A 16,855-nucleotide genomic window follows, 5' to 3' on the forward strand; every position below is an offset into this window, starting at 1 on the left:
ACCAGTAAGACTTTTAAGAAGCTGAGCTCAGTTCAAATAGGTCTCTAATCGTCTTATATTTTAGAACGTATTTATAATTGGAAAGAATGGTCCTCTTCGAGCTCCCAAGCACCACTGTATGTTTACCATCTCACTCACCAGATTCTCTTGAAATTACTTGTAAATCTTTTCCTGTTTTAGGGTCAGAAGTTCCGAGACGTCAGATGTTGTGTCATAAAAATAAACAAAATAACTATAATAGTGAATATTTAGGACCACTTACCATGGTCCAGGCACTGTTGGGCTTTACTTGTATAACTGATTTAAAATGCATGATTAACCTCTGAGGTTGTTGATATTATTATACTTATTTTACACGTGAGGAGACAAAGGCACAGAGGTGAAGACATTTTGCCAAGATAACGTAACTAACAAGGAAGGGGCAGAGCTGTGATTCAGCCTTAGGAATCCTGGTGCCAGAGCCTGTGCTTGTAACCACTTCTCTGTGTTGGCTGCCATATGTATCATTGTGCCTGCAAATCTTGCAGATAGTGTGCGGTAATATTTCTGGAATGAATATCTGTTTTGCAACAAGTACATTTATTGAGTTTAGTCCTTTCGATAAAAATCCTTTCATTGATTTGTTATCTGGGGAATTTTTTAGGATCTGATTCTTCTGAAGATACAGTGACTAAGGCAAGTTATTGCAGGTGAGTTGAATAGAGCCTTTTTTGTCTATGAAGCTGGCATTTTTGAATTTAATTAATTTTAAGGATTGGTATTTTCGGTTAGAATTAGGCATTGGAATAGACCTTGATGGTTGTTTGTTTTTATAGCTGAGAAAGCCTATCTTAGTAGAGTCCAAAAGAGTTTGAAATAACAGAACTCCAATCAGACTTGCTTCCATGGACATGGTAGTATCTAACTTAGTTCCTTGAACAGTGGTATTTTTTTTTCAATGTTTTATTTATTTCTGAGAGAGAAAGACAGAGTGAGCAGGGGAAGGTCAGAGAGAGAGGGAAATACAGAATCTGAAACAGGCTCCAGGCTCTTAGCTGGCAGTCAGCACAGAGCCCGACATGGGGCTCGAACCCACGAACCGTGAGATCATGACCTGAGCCGAAGTTGGATGCTTAACTGACTGAGCCACCCAGGCGCCCCCTTGAATAGTAGTATTGACACAGTGGTAATTTTGGCTCATGAAGATACTAAAGGACTTAATTTTCAATTCTTTTCCTGGATGGATTCCATCCATCCCTCAAGCTTTGTCTGCATAAATTCTACAGTAATCTTCAAGCCACCCCAATTGGGTTACCTGTCAAATTACTTTCCATAGGAATTATTGCTTGACTCTAAGATCTGTGATGGCTTTGGTGATCTATGGTGATCATCAGATCTTTTTTGCAAATGACTTTTTCCTAATCTCTCTTGGGAAGAAATGGTTTTTAGCTGGAAAAGAAGCACAGAGACAGTGTTGCATTCTATTGGAATGTCTACTCTATCCCAGTGTTTAAATATCTTTGCTCATGTGTTCTCAATAAGATACACCTAAAAAACTTTTTTAATGTTTATTCGTTATTGAGAGACAAAGCACGAGCAGGGGAGAGGTAGAGAGAGATAGAGACACAGAATCTGTAGCAGGCTCCTGGCTCTGAGCTGTCAGCACAGAGCCTGACACAGGGCTCGAACTCATGAACCGTGAGATCATGACCTGCGCCAAAGTCAGGCACTTAACCAACTAAGCCACCCAGGTGCCCCTCATTAAGATATACTTAAAAAAAATTTTTTTTAATGTTTTATTTATTTCTGAGAGAGAGAGAGAGAGACAGCCTGAGCAGGGGAGGGTCAGAGAGAGAGGGAGACACAGAATCTGAAACAGGTTCCAGGCTCTGAGCTGGCTGTCAGCACAGAGCCCGATGTGAGGCTCGAACCCATGAACCGCAAGATCATGAACTGATCCGAAGTCGGACGCCTAACCGACTGAGCCATCTAGGCACCCCAAGATACACTTTTAAATTATGTTGGTTTTTTTTCTTTACCATATTTTGGCTATTGTTTGGCCAGCATTTAAATTTTGGCTCTCTTTTGCACATCCATAAAGCAATGTATCTATGATACTCCTCTGATTTTTGTGAATGTGTTTCCTCAGTCTTTGACCATTTCATTTTGACTAGAAGTTACTAAAGGAGAGCGCAAATTTCAGAAAGTGAATCAAATTGGTCAGCTTACTGCAGTAGTACCTAGAGGAGCTAAAATACTTGATCTTGTTCATTTGACAACTCTGTGAGCATATAACTAGCGTTTCTCATTACGGCTTCTGTCTCTTCTCTATAGTGTGGGAGATGACGAATTGTTACGAATCACCCCTCAAGGAGCCAGGGCAGAAGCCAGTTTGAATCCTGCAAAAAAGGGTAATGACTAGTCTTTTCAACTTAACGGGCAATGAAGAGAGAATGGGTAGATTCAGTACTATAATTAGATTATTCTGAAGACCATTTGGAACATTTATAATTCACAACATCTCTTGGCAGAGTTAGAAAATCTTTCTTTCTCAAATGTCATGGTACAGCCTGATCTATTTCAATGGCACTAGACTGATGTGATTATAATAGTAGCCTATGTAACTGGTTGTTGCCTTTTACTTTCAATTGGTGTGTTTATATTTCATCTTTTGTATACTGGTATTTAAGCAGAAGGAGTAGGAGTCTGAAGATAGAACAGAGCACTGTATGTCTGATGTCCAGTCCGCTTTAAGTTCATTGTCAGAGGTTACAGAAATAGGAGGTATGGTTTATGAATAGGGAGAATTCTGAAATCAAAATTTTAAGTGTCTTAAGTGGAGATAAAGAGAATCTAGATAAATAGGAATTCTGGGAAAGGACATGAGCTACATCTTCAATATACTTGGTGGTTTATGAGGTTAGTTTCTCTAAAAATAGCCAGTTCCTTTATTTCTACCCTGAAAGTTGTGAAGTACATTATTTTTTTGGTGATAATTCAGTTTTTAAGCACCTTGTTGTTTTTGTATACTTTCAGCTCCTTGTGAATATTCTGAGGACATAACAAATACTGAACATTGTCAATCCAGTAATAAAGATTTGACCACCACTGAGAAGCATGCAACTGAGAAGCATCCAGAAAAATATCAGGGTATTTCTGTTTCAAACTTGCATGTGGAGCCATGTGGCACAAATACTCATGCCAGCTCATTACAGCATGAGAACAGCAGTTTATTACTCACTAAAGACAGAATGAATGTAGAAAAGACTGAATTCTGTAATAAAAGCAAACAGCCTGGAGTAGCAAGGAGCCAACAAAGCAGATGGGCTGAAAGTAAGGAAACATGTAATGATAGGCAGACTCCCAGCACAGAAAAAAAGATAGTTCTGAATGCTGATCCCTTGTGTGGGAGAAAAGAACTGAGTAAGCAGAAACCTCCATCCTCTGACAGTCCTAGAGACTCCCAAGATGTTCCTTGGATAACACTGAATAGTAGCATACAGAAAGTTAATGAGTGGTTTTCCAGAAGTGATGAAATTTTGACTTCTGATGACTCACACGAAGGAGGATGTAAATCAAATACTGGAGTAGCTGGTGCAGTAGAAGTTCCAAAGGAAGTGGATGGATATTCTGGTTCTTCTGAGAAAATAGACTTAATCGCCAGTGATCCTCATGAAGCTTTGATATGCAAAAGTGAAAGAGTCCACACCAAACCAGTAGAGAGTAATATTGAAGATAAAATATTTGGGAAAACCTATCGAAGGAAGGCAAGTCTCCCTAACTTGAGCCACACAGCTGAAGATCTCATTATAGGAGCATGTGCTATAGAACCTCAGATAACGCAAGCCCATCCCCTCACAAATAAAACAAAGCATAAAAGGAGACCTACATCAGGCCTTCATCCTGAGGATTTTATCAAGAAAGTAGATTTGGCCATTGTTCAAAAGACTCCTGAAAAGCTAATTGAGGGAACCGACCCTATAGGGCGAAATGGTCATGTGATGAATATAACAAATAATGGTTCTGAGAATGGAACAAAAGGTGATTATGTTCAGAAAGAGAAAAATGCTAACCCAACAGAATCATTGGAAAATGAATCTGCTTTTAGAACCAAAGCCGAACCGATAAGCAGCAGTATAAGCAATATGGAATCAGAATTAAATAGCTACAGTTCAAGAGCACCTAAGGAGAACAGGCTGAGGAGGAAGTCCTCTACCAGGCACATGTGTGCACTGGAATTAGTAGTCAATAAAAATCCAAGCCCACCTGATCATACCGAACTACAGATCGATAGTTGTTCTAGCAGTGAAGAGATGGTGAAAAGAAAAAGTTCGGACCAAATGCCAGTCAGACACAGCAAAGCACTTCAACTCGTGGAAGATAAAGAACTTGCACCTGGAGACAAGAAGCGTAACAAGCCAAATAAACAGATAAATAAAAGACTTGCCAGCAGCACTTTTCCGGAGCTAAATTTAACAAATGTACCTGAGGTTTTTACTAACTGTTCAGGTTCTAATAAACTTCAAGAGTTTGTCAACCCTAGCATTCGAAGAGAAGAAATAGAAGAGAGCCGGGGAACGATTCATGTGTCTGATAGTACCAGGGATCCCAAAGAGCTGGTATTGAGCAGAGGAAAAAGTTTGCAAACTGAAAGGTCTGTAGAGAGTACCAGTATTTCAATGGTACCTGATACTGATTATGGCACTCAGGATAGTGTCTCCTTACTGGAAGCTGACACCCTAGGGAAGGCAAAAACAGCACCAAATCAACGTGCGAGTCTGCTTGCAGCAATTGGAATCCCCAAGGAACCTATCCATGGTTGTTCTAAAGAAACTAGAAATGGCACAGAGGGTTTTACAGATCTGCTGAGACGTGAAGATAACCACACTCAGGAGACAAGCGTAGAAGTGGAAGAGAGTGAACTTGATACACAGAATTTATATAATACGTTCAAGGTTTCAAAACGTCAGTCATTTGCTCTGTTCTCAAATCCAGAAAAGGAATGTGCAACAGTCTGGGCCAGTTCCAGGTCCCTAAGGAAACAAAGTCCAAAAGTCACTCTTGAATGTGAACCAAAAGAAGAAAATCAGGGAAAGAAAGAGACTGAAATCAAGCATGTGCAGGCAGTTTGTGCAACTGCAGGCTTTTCTGCCGTCACTCAGAAAGCGGAGGAGCCAGGTGATTATGGCAAATGTAGCAAAAAAGGAGTCTCTGGCCTTTGTCAGTCATCTCAGTTCAGAGGCGATGAAACTGAACTCCTTGATGCAAATAACCCTGGAGTTTCCACAAACTCTTATCATATACCACCACTTTCTCCCATCAGATCATCTGTTAACGCTCTATGTAAGAAAAACCTGTCGGAGCAAAAGTTTGAGCAGCATTCAGTGTCACCTGAAAGAATGGTGGGAAACGAGAATGTCGTTCAAAGTACAGTGAGCACAGTTAGCCAAAATAACATTAGAGAAAGCACTTTTAAAGAAGTTAGCTCAAGCAGTGTTAATGAAGTAGGTCCCAGTACTAACGAAGGCTCTAGTATTAATGAAGTAGGTTCCAGTGGTGAAAACATTCAAACAGAACTGGGTAGAAACCGAGGATCTAAATTAAGTACTATGCGCAGGTTAGGTCTTTTGCAACCTGAAGCCTATGAGCAGTGCCTTCCTATAAATAATTGTAAACGTCTAGAAATGAAAAGGCAAGGAGAAAATGAAGGAGTAGTTCAGTCTGTTAATGCAGATTTCACCCTATGTCTAATTTCCGATAATGTAGAACAACCTGATGGAAGTAGCCGTGCTTCTCAGGTTTGTTCAGAGACACCTGATGACCTATTAAATGGTGATGAAATAAAAGGAAACATCAGCTTTGCTGAAAGTGGTGATAGGGAAAGATCTGCTGTTTTTAGCAAGAGTGTCCAGAAAGGAAAATTCAGAAGGAGCCCTAGCCCTTTAGACCAAACACGAAACAGGGGCCAGGGACCAGGGACCAGGAAGTTAGAGTTCTCAGAAGAGAACGTGTCTAGTGAGGAGGAAGAGCTTCCCTGCTTCCAACACTTACTATTTGGTAAAGTAGCCAATAAAACCTCTCAGTCTACCAGCCATAGTGCCATTGCCACAGAGGGTCTGTCTAAGAAAACAGAGGAGAACCTAGAATCATTGAAGGATAGCTTACATGACGGCAGTAACCCGGTAACATCAGCAAAGGCATCCCAGGAACATCACCTTAGTGAGGAAGCGAGGTCTTCTGGTAGCTTATTTTCTTCACAATGCAGTGCATTGGAAGACTCAACTATTGATACAAATACCCAGGATCCTTTCTTGATGTTTGATCCTCCTTCCAAACAAGTGAGGCATCAGTCTGGCAACCTGGACGGTCTGAGTGATGAGGAATTGGGTTCATATGATGATGAAAGGGAACCTGGCCTGGAAGATGATAATCACGAAGAAGAGCAGAGTGTGGATTCAAACTTAGGTATTGGAACCCGGTTTTTGTGTTTGCCCCCATCTGTAGTATAGAAATGAGCTAAATGTTGATTTAGCCTTTTGGAAGAGGACATTTTACAAGTTTCCAAGTGCAACTAAAGTATCTGTTTCTTAAGCTTTACACATGTTCCTCCTAAGGTGCCTTTCCGTAAAAGTCCTTTACCCAGCTAGTACATCTTCTCTGTTTGAAAGAGATCTAATTGTTGGGGGACTTATTTCTGGTTTTCATTGTTATGATTTCCAAGAGGAAACCCAGGTGTCCCAGAACAAGGAGTGTGATCATTTTGCATGACGTGAAAGTGAAATTTGGCCCACCAATGGGAGGAGACGGATATGAGTTGTGGTATGTGCTGTTTTCACATCTGAAGCTATTTTTATCATCATTTAAGGTGAAGCGGCATCCAGGTACGACAGTGAAACAAGCCTCTCTGAAGACTGTTCAGGGGTGTCCTCTCAAAGTGATATTTTAACCACTCAGGTAAAAGGCTTGTGTGGATGTGTGTGTGTCGTGTCCACTGTGTTCAGTAGCATGAACCCAGGCACCCTACGCTCTGACATTTGCTTGATCATCCTTTAGAATTAATGGTATAACAGTTGTATGTGGTACCTTGTCTCCTCGGAGTAGATGATAAGCACCTGAATGGAACTCATGCTGCCTTTTATTTCACTCACACACATGTGCACACACACACACACACACACACACACACACACACCCCCCGCACCTGGCTCACTACAAACAATACATCCTGAACTTAATGAATAAGCTAAACCTTCAAAACCAATTTTCCCTAGGGGCGCATGGGTGGCTCAGGTCATGATCTCACTGTTCGTGAGTTCGAGCCCCGTGTCGGCCTCTGTGCTGACAGCTCAGAGCCTGGAGCCTGCTTCAGATTCTGTGTCTCCCTCTCTCTCTGCCTCTCCCCTGCTCATGCTCTCTCTCAAAAATAAATAAATATTTAAAAATATATATTGTTTAAAAAAGCAATTTTCCCCATAGCAAAAATATCTATGAAAGCACTACTGTGTTAAAGTGAGGGGTGTATTTATTCTTGGTACAAAATTGGAGCCCACAGAGATGATCTAGCCTTCCGTTGTTTTGTGGAGATTTCTTTTTGTTCTTTCTTTTTAAATCTGCAAGTTGTTTCTTGGTGCCTGTAAGTCCTCTTTTTTCTTTAAAAAAGAAAGTAACATGATTTTACTTCCTGTATCTCATGGCCAAGACCAAGATTGTGGTACTTATGAAGGGGATCGGTAACATGAATGTTTCAGTACTACAGGCAGAGGATTCTCCTTGAAAAAGCACTCTCTATCACAGTGCTTAAATATTAACACCATCATAAATAAATAAATAAAGATTAACACCACCATCTTCACTGAACAGGTAATAGTGGTTGCCCTCAGAGTGGGGAAACAAGACTGGGAGAAGGAAGAGGAAGCCTTATTCTTTGAATATCCTTTTGTGCCTTGAATTTTATGCCATGTGCTTACATTAATTATTTAAAAGATTAAATTCTATGGGTTACTCAGGAATAATTACTATTAACTATTCATACGTATTCTTCCATTTTTCTTCCTGTGTGTGCACAAAGGTAGGTGTACACTGTAGCTTTAAAAAATACATAATGCTCCATGTACTTAACATACACTGTAATGTTTTTTTGATGTCATTAAGTTTTCTTCAATGATTTTTTTAAATGTTTATTTATTTTTGAGAGAGAGAGACAGAATGTGAGCAGGGGAGGGGCAGAGAGAGACAGAGACAGGATCCAAAGCAGGCTCCAGGCTCTGAACTGTCATCACAGAGGCTGATGTGGGGCTTGAACCCACGAACTGTGAGATCATGACCTGAGCCAAAGTCGGAGGCTTAACCAGCTGAACCACCCAGGCACCCCTCAATGATTCATTTTTGATTGCTATATAGTATTCTGTCCTTTGGGTAAGCCATGATTTATTTGACCTATTAATAAATATGAGGGTTTCAAAGTAAGAGACACAGTTTGCTATTATGTACAGCACCATAGTAATATCTTCATAATAGCTAAAGATTTGCCTGCATTCCCAGTGATTTCCTTAGTATAAATTCCTACGGCTAAAGTTTTTGGTCTTTGATACATGTTAAATTGTTCTTCAGAAAGATTGAACAAATCCATACTCTCACAGCCCCTGTGATACTTGATGGGTCTCACTTCCCTGCACTGTTGCTAACACCAGGTGGTATCCAGTTTTAACATCTTCTAATTCTTGGCATTGCTGTGAGGACTATGGAAGGAAAGGGCTTGTCTTCTGCCCGTTTTCTGTACAGAGCAGATCCCTCTAGGGCTGAAACCTGCTTCAGTCAGGAAGAAATCTTTGAGACGGTGGCTTGTTCAGCCTGTTCGTACCTGAGTTGTCACCAGTATTCTTCCCGCCTACAGGATTGCCATGGTGACAAAATGAATGAAAAGACTAAGGAGGCCTTTTCTCTGCAACTCCTAGGTGGATTTGGGGCTCTTTCAACCTTTTCACCAGTGCCTTTCACCTTTTTGTCCATTGTGTTTTAAGTTTGTGGGTTCCAGTTTCTGATTCTGTTGGCCTCTGCCGTAGTGCATTAGATTTGACATTCCATAAACTCTTTGTTTTTCATATTTCTGATCTTCCCAGAGATATGTCTATTTGTTCAAGATTCATTTTGCCAAATGTTTTTATCAACAGTCTACTCAAAACAGCTAAAGTCAGATTTCATGGCTAACTGAAATTTAGAGTAGCACAGACAGGCAAAATGATTGAAGTGGGATCTTTTCCCTCCATCTGTTTAACAGAACTAAGGAGAAATATATAGGAGAGAAAGAAATCCTAATTTGGTACCATTTAATATTTTTTAACATTTTACTTATTTTTTTTTTAACGTTTATTTATTTTTGAGGCAGAGTGAGACAGAGCACGAGCAGGGGAGGGCAGAGAGAGAGAGGAAGACACAGAATCTGAAACAGGCTCCAGGCTCTGATCTATCAGCACAGAGCCCGATGCGGGGCTCGAACCCACGGACCACGAGATCATGACCTGAGCCGAAGTCAGACACTTAACCAACTGAGCCACCCAGGCCCCCCTTAATATTTTACTTATTTTTGAGAGACAGAGACAGAGCACAAGTGGGAGAGGGGTAGAGAGAGAAGGAGATTCAGAATCTGAAGCAGATTCTAGGCTCTGAGCTGTCAGCACAGAGCCTAATGCGGGGCTTGAACCCATGAACCGTGAGATCATGACCTGGGTCGAAGTCAAACACTTAACTGACTGAGCCACCCAGGCGTCCCTAATTTGGTACTATTTAAGTATCTGTTTTTTTATCAAAGACTGATTAACTATACTCATTCATTAATTCATTTCTGCATTAAACATTTACTGAGTACTTACCACCTGCTAGGCATTGGGAATACAAAAATGATTAAGAAGGATTCCACCCATCAAGAAGGGTCCTGGGGTGCCTGGGTGACTCAGTTGGTTAAGCGTCAACTCTTGACTTCGGCTCAGGTCATGATCTCATGGTTCATGAGTTTGAGACCGTCAGCACAGGGCCTGCTTGGGATTCTGTCTTCCTCTCTGCCCCTCCGCTGCACTTATGCATTCTCTCTCTTTCTCTCTACCTAAAGAATAAATAAACCTTTTAAAAAATAAAATAAAATTTAAGAAGGGTCCAGTATTCCACTTTTGTATACTAGTGCATTAGCAGTATAAGTGAAGTAATGGGGGATCATCTGTTCCTGGTAGTAGATGGTGGGGATTTCTGAAGGAGCCGTCTGAGCTGGACCTTGAAAGATGAGAAGAATTTTTCCAGGTATAAAGGGAAGGGAGGCAGCAATCAAGACAAAAAGACACAGAGGCATGATGTGTCCAGAAAGTATATATGAAACTGGAAAATGGCATATGGGTGGTTTGGGGAAGTAATAAAAGATCAGAGTGTGAAAGGCCTTTTGAATGCTATGCTTAAGAATTTGGGCTTTATCCTGGGGGCAATAATGAGTTTTAAAGAACTTCACAGTAATGCAGCTATATTAAGAGATCAGAGTAGCATATTGGGAACAGAAAAGAAGAATAGGGCTTATTCCAGAAACACTTAAGAATTAGAATTAAAAAAAAACAAACAGCTCTCACTAACCAATTTGGTTTTGGTCTCCCAAATGTGTCTGGGCAATTACCTACAAGGGACTTTAGGTTATAAAGTAATTCTTTTGGGAAAACCCAAAGAAAAGATCTCTAATTACAATTCTCCCATTACTGTTTTTCCTGATTTTCTAACCTATTTAATGGCCACAGAGAAATTAGATGTGGCAGTCATGGTGGAAGTGACTAATACAGCTTCTGAAGCTTGTCAGATACCTGTATATGGGGTTTCATTCCAGATTTACTGAGGCAGTTCCCCCGGCCAGGGTTTGATCAGAGACAGAACTACCCAGAAGCACCACGTGGTGGCAATGGCGTTGCTGCAGACTTTGGCAGCAAGGCGGTCTCCGTCTCGGGGCAGCAGAGGAAGCCTTTGTGATGCTGGGAGTACGTTTTTCTGGTCATAAACATCTGAAAGCTATGAACGCAGTGTGGCAGGAGAAAGTAGATGGCTTGTTTTTAGGAGAGGGCAAAAGTCCTTTTCAAGGATCAGAAGAAAGGGAGGGTGAAACAATCTGGTTCCCTGGGGTTTGCTGCCAACCATAGATGTTCCTTCTAATAGTCGTGAAGACATGTATTTTTTGGAAGGCCTCTTACTTACCAAATACCTTGCTTATCAAAAACCTAAGACTTAGCAGATTTCTTCTTGAAATGGAGAAATAAACATCAGAAGTCCCATCAGCAAGAAGAGCCCATTATCTTGAATTAAAAACAGTAACAATCCTTCCAGGATTTCCTAGGATTCTTTCTGCTAGATGCTTCCCTGTAGCAGGTCCTTCTTTGTCGTGATCTCCTGGTACCGTCTCTGCATCCAGAATGGCAACGCCATGAGGGCTATAAGCCCCTAGAACAGTGCCTTGCATGCAATAGATGGTCAGCAAATAGTTGTTGAGTGAATAGATAAATCAGTGAATTAGCTCTTTGCTCTCTCTTTTGGAAACTAAACGTTCAAAGAATCCCAGAAAAGGAAGAGTCCTCACAAGCCAGAAGGCAGACGCTATGACATGGACTAACTCAAATCTCTTTTGAGTCCCACAGTACCAAATCTGTGAAACATGGCCTGTGTAAAATATTAACAGAATCTTGCTAATTTTAAATATTGAAACTGTTTGAATACTTTGTTTTTTTGCTCCCTCGCTTTAAAAGAGGGTAACCAACGTTGAAAGGGCATCACGATAAAGCAAGTCTGTTTGGGAGATTTTGAGGTGTTATTCTCCTGCTCTGATATTATTCTGAAATAACTTCATGGGCCTTAATTGCAGAAATATGGTTGGATGGAGAGGTGATCAACCAGAACTCCTAATTCCATTCTAGGTGACTTTGGTTCCCATGCTAAAATTAATTGGTGTGACATATTCTTGCTCTCTGGCAAGTTGCTTAAAGAGTGTGACTTTTTTGGCTTTGTTTCTTGTATTTGTAGCAGAGGGATACCATGCAAGACAACCTGATCAAGCTCCAGCAGGAAATGGCCGAACTGGAAGCCGTGCTAGAGCAGCACGAGAGCCAGCCTGCTAACAGCTTCCCTGCCCTCTTAGCAGATTCTTGTGGCCCTAAGGACCTGTTCAATCTGGAACAAAGCACATCAGAGAAAGGTTTGTAATATTGGCCAAACTCTGGCATGTTAAGCAAAGTTTTTCCCTCCTAAAGTGCGGGCCTAACTCCAACATTTTATGTTCTTTGCTCAGCATTGGTTTGCTGAGTCACTCCACGGGTAATTTTATTTTGAGCCCTGGTTCTAGTCCCTGCTCACAACTAATTTGCCTTACAGGGTAACCAGGACAGTCAAGAAGTGTCATTGTCTGAGGACCCACAATGAGGGGAAACTATGGGGAGCCCCTAGGAAGCTTAGTGTATTAGGGGAGATTGGAAATAGGCAACCCCATCATTCTAGAAAACATATAAAAAACAGGATGTATTCCTTATAACAGTGGTATCAGATCCCAAAGCCCTATTTAATGTGCTTTCTGATTTTGAGAAAGAGATGTCCAAAGTGTCAGGAATTGCACCATGATCCACAGAAAGCCCAGTTATATGGAAAGAGTCAGGCCCTTTATGACAGCGTTCTAGTGACCAACAAGACCACACGGACCTCTCAGAGAAGGCACTTGGAATAACTAGGTAGGTTGGGATTGATCAGAGTTGACTTCCCATAAGAAGTGAGCACAGAGCTGAGGAATAATGTGGCGTAAATGAAGGAAAGTGAGATGAAAATTTGAGTTTTGATTGGAGAGAGCCTTGTGGAAGACAGCACATTGGGCAGGTTTTAATTAGGGGCAGATCCGCAGACACAGAGGTGAGAGGAGACGCACAGGCACGGGCGCCGCAGAAGGGCTGCTGCTTCAGGACCGGCAGTGTGGTGAGCCCTCCCCAAGTGGTCTTCACCACTGTCTCCATGATACCCATCCAACTAATTTAGTGGGAAGGTCGCTTCTTTGTCACTCCCTTCCCCAGTCTGTCTTGGGGCCTTAGGGCCTTCCTTTTCATCTTTCTAGGAAATCAAGTCTTAATTCTCCAGAATAGTGTGGCTCCAGTCCCAGACTGCGCCTTGCAGTATGTGCATGTTCAGGGAGAAACAGTAGCTCGTGCATGGGAAGCTGGGGCCTCCGTTGCTATGGCAGTGGTTCAAAATGTATTTCCTTAAATGCTTTCTTTGTAACTGTACCTTCATTTAGTTCCTCTCCCAGATAATGAAGCCCAAAGTCTCGTCCCCAGCACAGTTCTCTTCTTTAGGGTGCTTTCACCATCTTCAGTCTAAGACTAGACTTTCCGTGTTAATGCACAACGTAGGCAATATTATTGTCTGGCTTTGAATATGTGTGTAAATCTATCTCCTTTTTGGCGGGGATGTGCATTTATTTTTTCCTGAAGATCTGTAGACAACGTGTTTCTTGTGGCTTGCTTGCTTTCATTTTAAAATTTCATAAATGCTTTATTTTTATACATTCTGCTTTACTATGGATTTGAAAACCATTTTTTAAAAAATATTAATTTTTGAGAGAGACAGACAGAGGATCTGAAGCAGGCTCTGCACTGACAGCAGAGTCTGATCTGGGGCTTGAAGTTTCAAACCATGATCGTGACCTAAGCTGAAGTCAGACGCTTAACCTACTGAGCCACCCAGGTGCCCCTGAAAACCTTTTTTGAAAATTTCTTTTGAATCTCTGAATAGCAGTTTTGTCAGGAGCTTTTACTCTATAGTACACTTATTCACTGGTCTTCTTTCTCATGAAATTATAACATCCTCAGAGTTCTGAGGTGGGTGGGTAAATGTCGAGAGGACAGAGGAGGGGCTTATGAAAATTTCCTGGCTTGGGACACCTGAGTGGCTCAGTCTGTTGAGCATCCCACTCTTGATTTTGGCTCAGGTCATGATGTCATGGTTGTGGGGTTGGGCCCCACATTGGGCTCTGTGCTGAGTGTGGAGCCTGCTTGAGATTCTCTCCCTCTCTTGCTCGCTCGCTCAATTAATTAATTAAGAAAAAAAAATATATATAAGTGTTTAAAGAGAATTTCCTGGCTTAAAACAAGAAAGTCCTTGGGCACCTTGCTGGCTCAGTCATCAGAGCATGTGACTCTTGATCTCAGAGTCCTGAGTTTGAGTCCCATGTTGGGTATAGAGATTACTAAGAAAAGAAGAAAAATTCCTTTCTCCCAACTCCACAGAGAGTGCCCTGCATGATCTCTTTGCCATAACTGGGATATGTTGTACAAATTGCTCAAATGCTGCTTATTTGATATTACATTACAGAGCAATGCTCAGTAAGATCTACCATGAGCTGTCATCTTTTTCATTGTAACTTTTACCGCTCTGACTTTTCCAGCCCCGCTTTCCTCTGTTCTACTGTTGTTTTTTCATAACCCTTATTAGCTTTTAATTATACACAATTTGTTTTCCTTACTGTGTAGAGTTCCCCTTCACCTCTCACTAGAGTGTAGATTCCATGAGGGCAGAGAACGCTTAGAACATAGTAGACACTCGGGGCGCCTGAGTGGCTCAGTCAGTTGGGTGTCCAACCTTGGCTCAGGTCATGATCTCACAGTCTGTGAGTTTGAGCCCGATGTTGGGCTCTGTGCTGACAGCTCAGAGCCTGGAGGCTGCTTCAGATTCTGTGTCTCCCTCTCCTGTTCGCATTGTGTCTCTCTCTCAAAAATAAACATTTAAAAATTCTTAAAAAAAAAAAAAAAGAACATAGTAGACAGTAAATATTTTAATTCACATGATTAAAACCCTGAAGCCTGCCCCAGACTTACTGAAAGGAGATTTCTGGATATGGATTCTGGAATTTTGTGGTGTTATTTCTGAAACAGTGTGAGCATCAACTTAATATCAATTCAAGGTTTGTGCCTTTTCCTTTCTTAAATTGATGTGAGGCGACTGAAATTCAAGTGAGCTTCTTGATCCTAGGAAGGGTAGTCTTGTTTACCTTTAGCTATACTGACTTGTTTTTTAATAAGCTTTTTATTTTTGAATCATTTGAGGCTTACAGAAAAGTAGCAATGATAGTACAGAGAGTTCCTGCAGGAATTCTGCCCCTTATCTAGTTTCCATTTCCCCTAATGTTGTCATCCTGCATTACCATGGTGCTTTTATCAGACCTAAGAAACCAACATTGGTACATTACTGGTAACAAATGAAACTCTAGACTTACTGGATTTCGCCAGTTTTTATTTTTAACATCTAGTATTCTTAAAGATGAAGAAAGCTCCTTTTCTAGGGCCTTTACATCAAATGTCTTACCCTCAGCATAGATCTGTCTTATGGTTTATTTAGGGGTCATTCTCAAGCCTGCATATTTTTGTGCAAATGTGTGTCCTTACCCATTATAAAGTATGTGTACTTTCCGCTACAGGTAAAGCTGTTTCTTATTGGGCACTTTGTTGGTTTATTTTCTTTTTGATTACCTATCATTCATAAAGCAAACATTAGCATTTGTAAGATCACAGCCTGTTACAGCAGAAGTGATTTTCAGACATATCTGAGCTTTTCTGTCCAGCAGTACGTACGTTCATTCCCGGAAGCGCTTGTTCAAAATTCTTAGGTCCCTGCCCCAGAAATTCTGAGTCAGTTGGAGTGGATGAGTATGTACTTTTTTTAAAAAGTGAATTTCAGGGGCGCCTGGGTGGCTTAGTCGGTTAAGCGCCCGACTTTTGCTTAGGTCATGATCTTGCGGTTCGTGGGTTCGAGCCCCACGTCAGGCTCTGTGCTGACTGCCAGCTTGGAGCCTGGAGCCTGTTTCAGAGTCTGTGACTCCCTCTCTCTCTGACCCTCCCCTGCTCATGCTATCTCTCTCTCTCTCCTAGAAATAAATAAAACATTAAAAAAAAATTTTTTTTTAAAGTGAATTTCATTGTAGGTTCTGTATTTTGTAGTTGATTCTTTTTTTAAATTTTTAAAAATGTTTTTATTTATTTCTGAGAGAGAGAGAGACAGACAGCATGAGCAGGGNCCCGTGTAGTTGATTATTTCTTAATATCTTTCCTCCCCAATATCTTTTCCTTTGGCTCCCCCCCCAATACTGTGCATAATGCTTCATACATAATAGGCAGTCAGTAAATTTATTAAATGTTTGGTCTAGCCCATAGCCCCTAACCATGAAGAATATAACATGTTAAGATTCCCCACCCCCAGAAGAGGGGGTGATTTAAGAGGGACTGTACCAGGACTTGGGCTCTGGATCTGTGTTTATGAAATAAGGATAAAGGAAGAAGAGCAGAAGAGTTTTGCCCTGTGTTTTTTCATGTAGTGTTGAGTTATCGAATCCTAACTCAGGTTAGCTTCATTTCTTTGTAGCTTGAGCTGTATTGTATTGAAAAGAGTAGCTCATATGCCAAACGTTCAGGCAATGGAATTGGAATGACTTTAACATCTCTGTTTGTGTGTGAGGCTTCCCCCACCCCACCCTGTATCCTTTCACTTCTTTTGAAACTACACACTACCTTTTATCAGTTATCACCCTGGATTTGGGGGGGAATGATACCTGAATTAAAAAGCTTTACATACACAGTTGAAAGAAAAACTTGCCGGTTCTTGGTTAGACTCTGCTTACTTGCAGCAGTTGGAGTTCTTGTGTTCTTAGAAATGCACAGGTCCAGAAAAGATGCACATAAAAGAAACTATAAATAGTATATTTGAGGATTAAATTTCCCTCTGGGCTACCCTATGACTTAAAACACAGTTTAATTAATACAGCCTTTTGTTTGTTTTTCTGCCTCGATTTATGCATTGTAGCTTTTCTAATAAAGGCTCGAAATAAATTACA

The 16,855-nt window shown here is 41.1% G+C and overlaps 1 protein-coding gene across 8 annotated transcripts in view; it reads left to right on the forward strand.

Moving 5' to 3' along the window:
• BRCA1 (BRCA1 DNA repair associated) overlaps positions 1-16,855 on the forward strand; it is a 61,617-nt gene that overhangs the window by 22,039 nt on the left and 22,723 nt on the right. For 4 of the 8 annotated variants that reach the window (XM_077755244.1, XM_077755246.1, XM_077755245.1 and 1 more), the window contains exons 8-12: positions 644-689; positions 2,314-2,390; positions 3,016-6,444; positions 6,845-6,933; positions 12,016-12,187. In XM_077755244.1, coding sequence (XP_077611370.1) covers positions 644-689; positions 2,314-2,390; positions 3,016-6,444; positions 6,845-6,933; positions 12,016-12,187 — 3,813 coding nt within the window. The remainder of the gene's footprint in view (positions 1-643; positions 690-2,313; positions 2,391-3,015; positions 6,445-6,844; positions 6,934-12,015; positions 12,188-16,855) is intronic. The other 4 variants (XM_077755248.1, XM_077755250.1, XM_077755249.1 and 1 more) reach the window with 1 other exon arrangement.

This window comes from Crocuta crocuta, unplaced genomic scaffold, assembly GCF_008692635.1.
Source record: "Crocuta crocuta isolate KB4526 unplaced genomic scaffold, BGI_CrCroc_1.0 scaffold1954, whole genome shotgun sequence".
Lineage (NCBI taxonomy): Eukaryota > Metazoa > Chordata > Mammalia > Carnivora > Hyaenidae > Crocuta > Crocuta crocuta.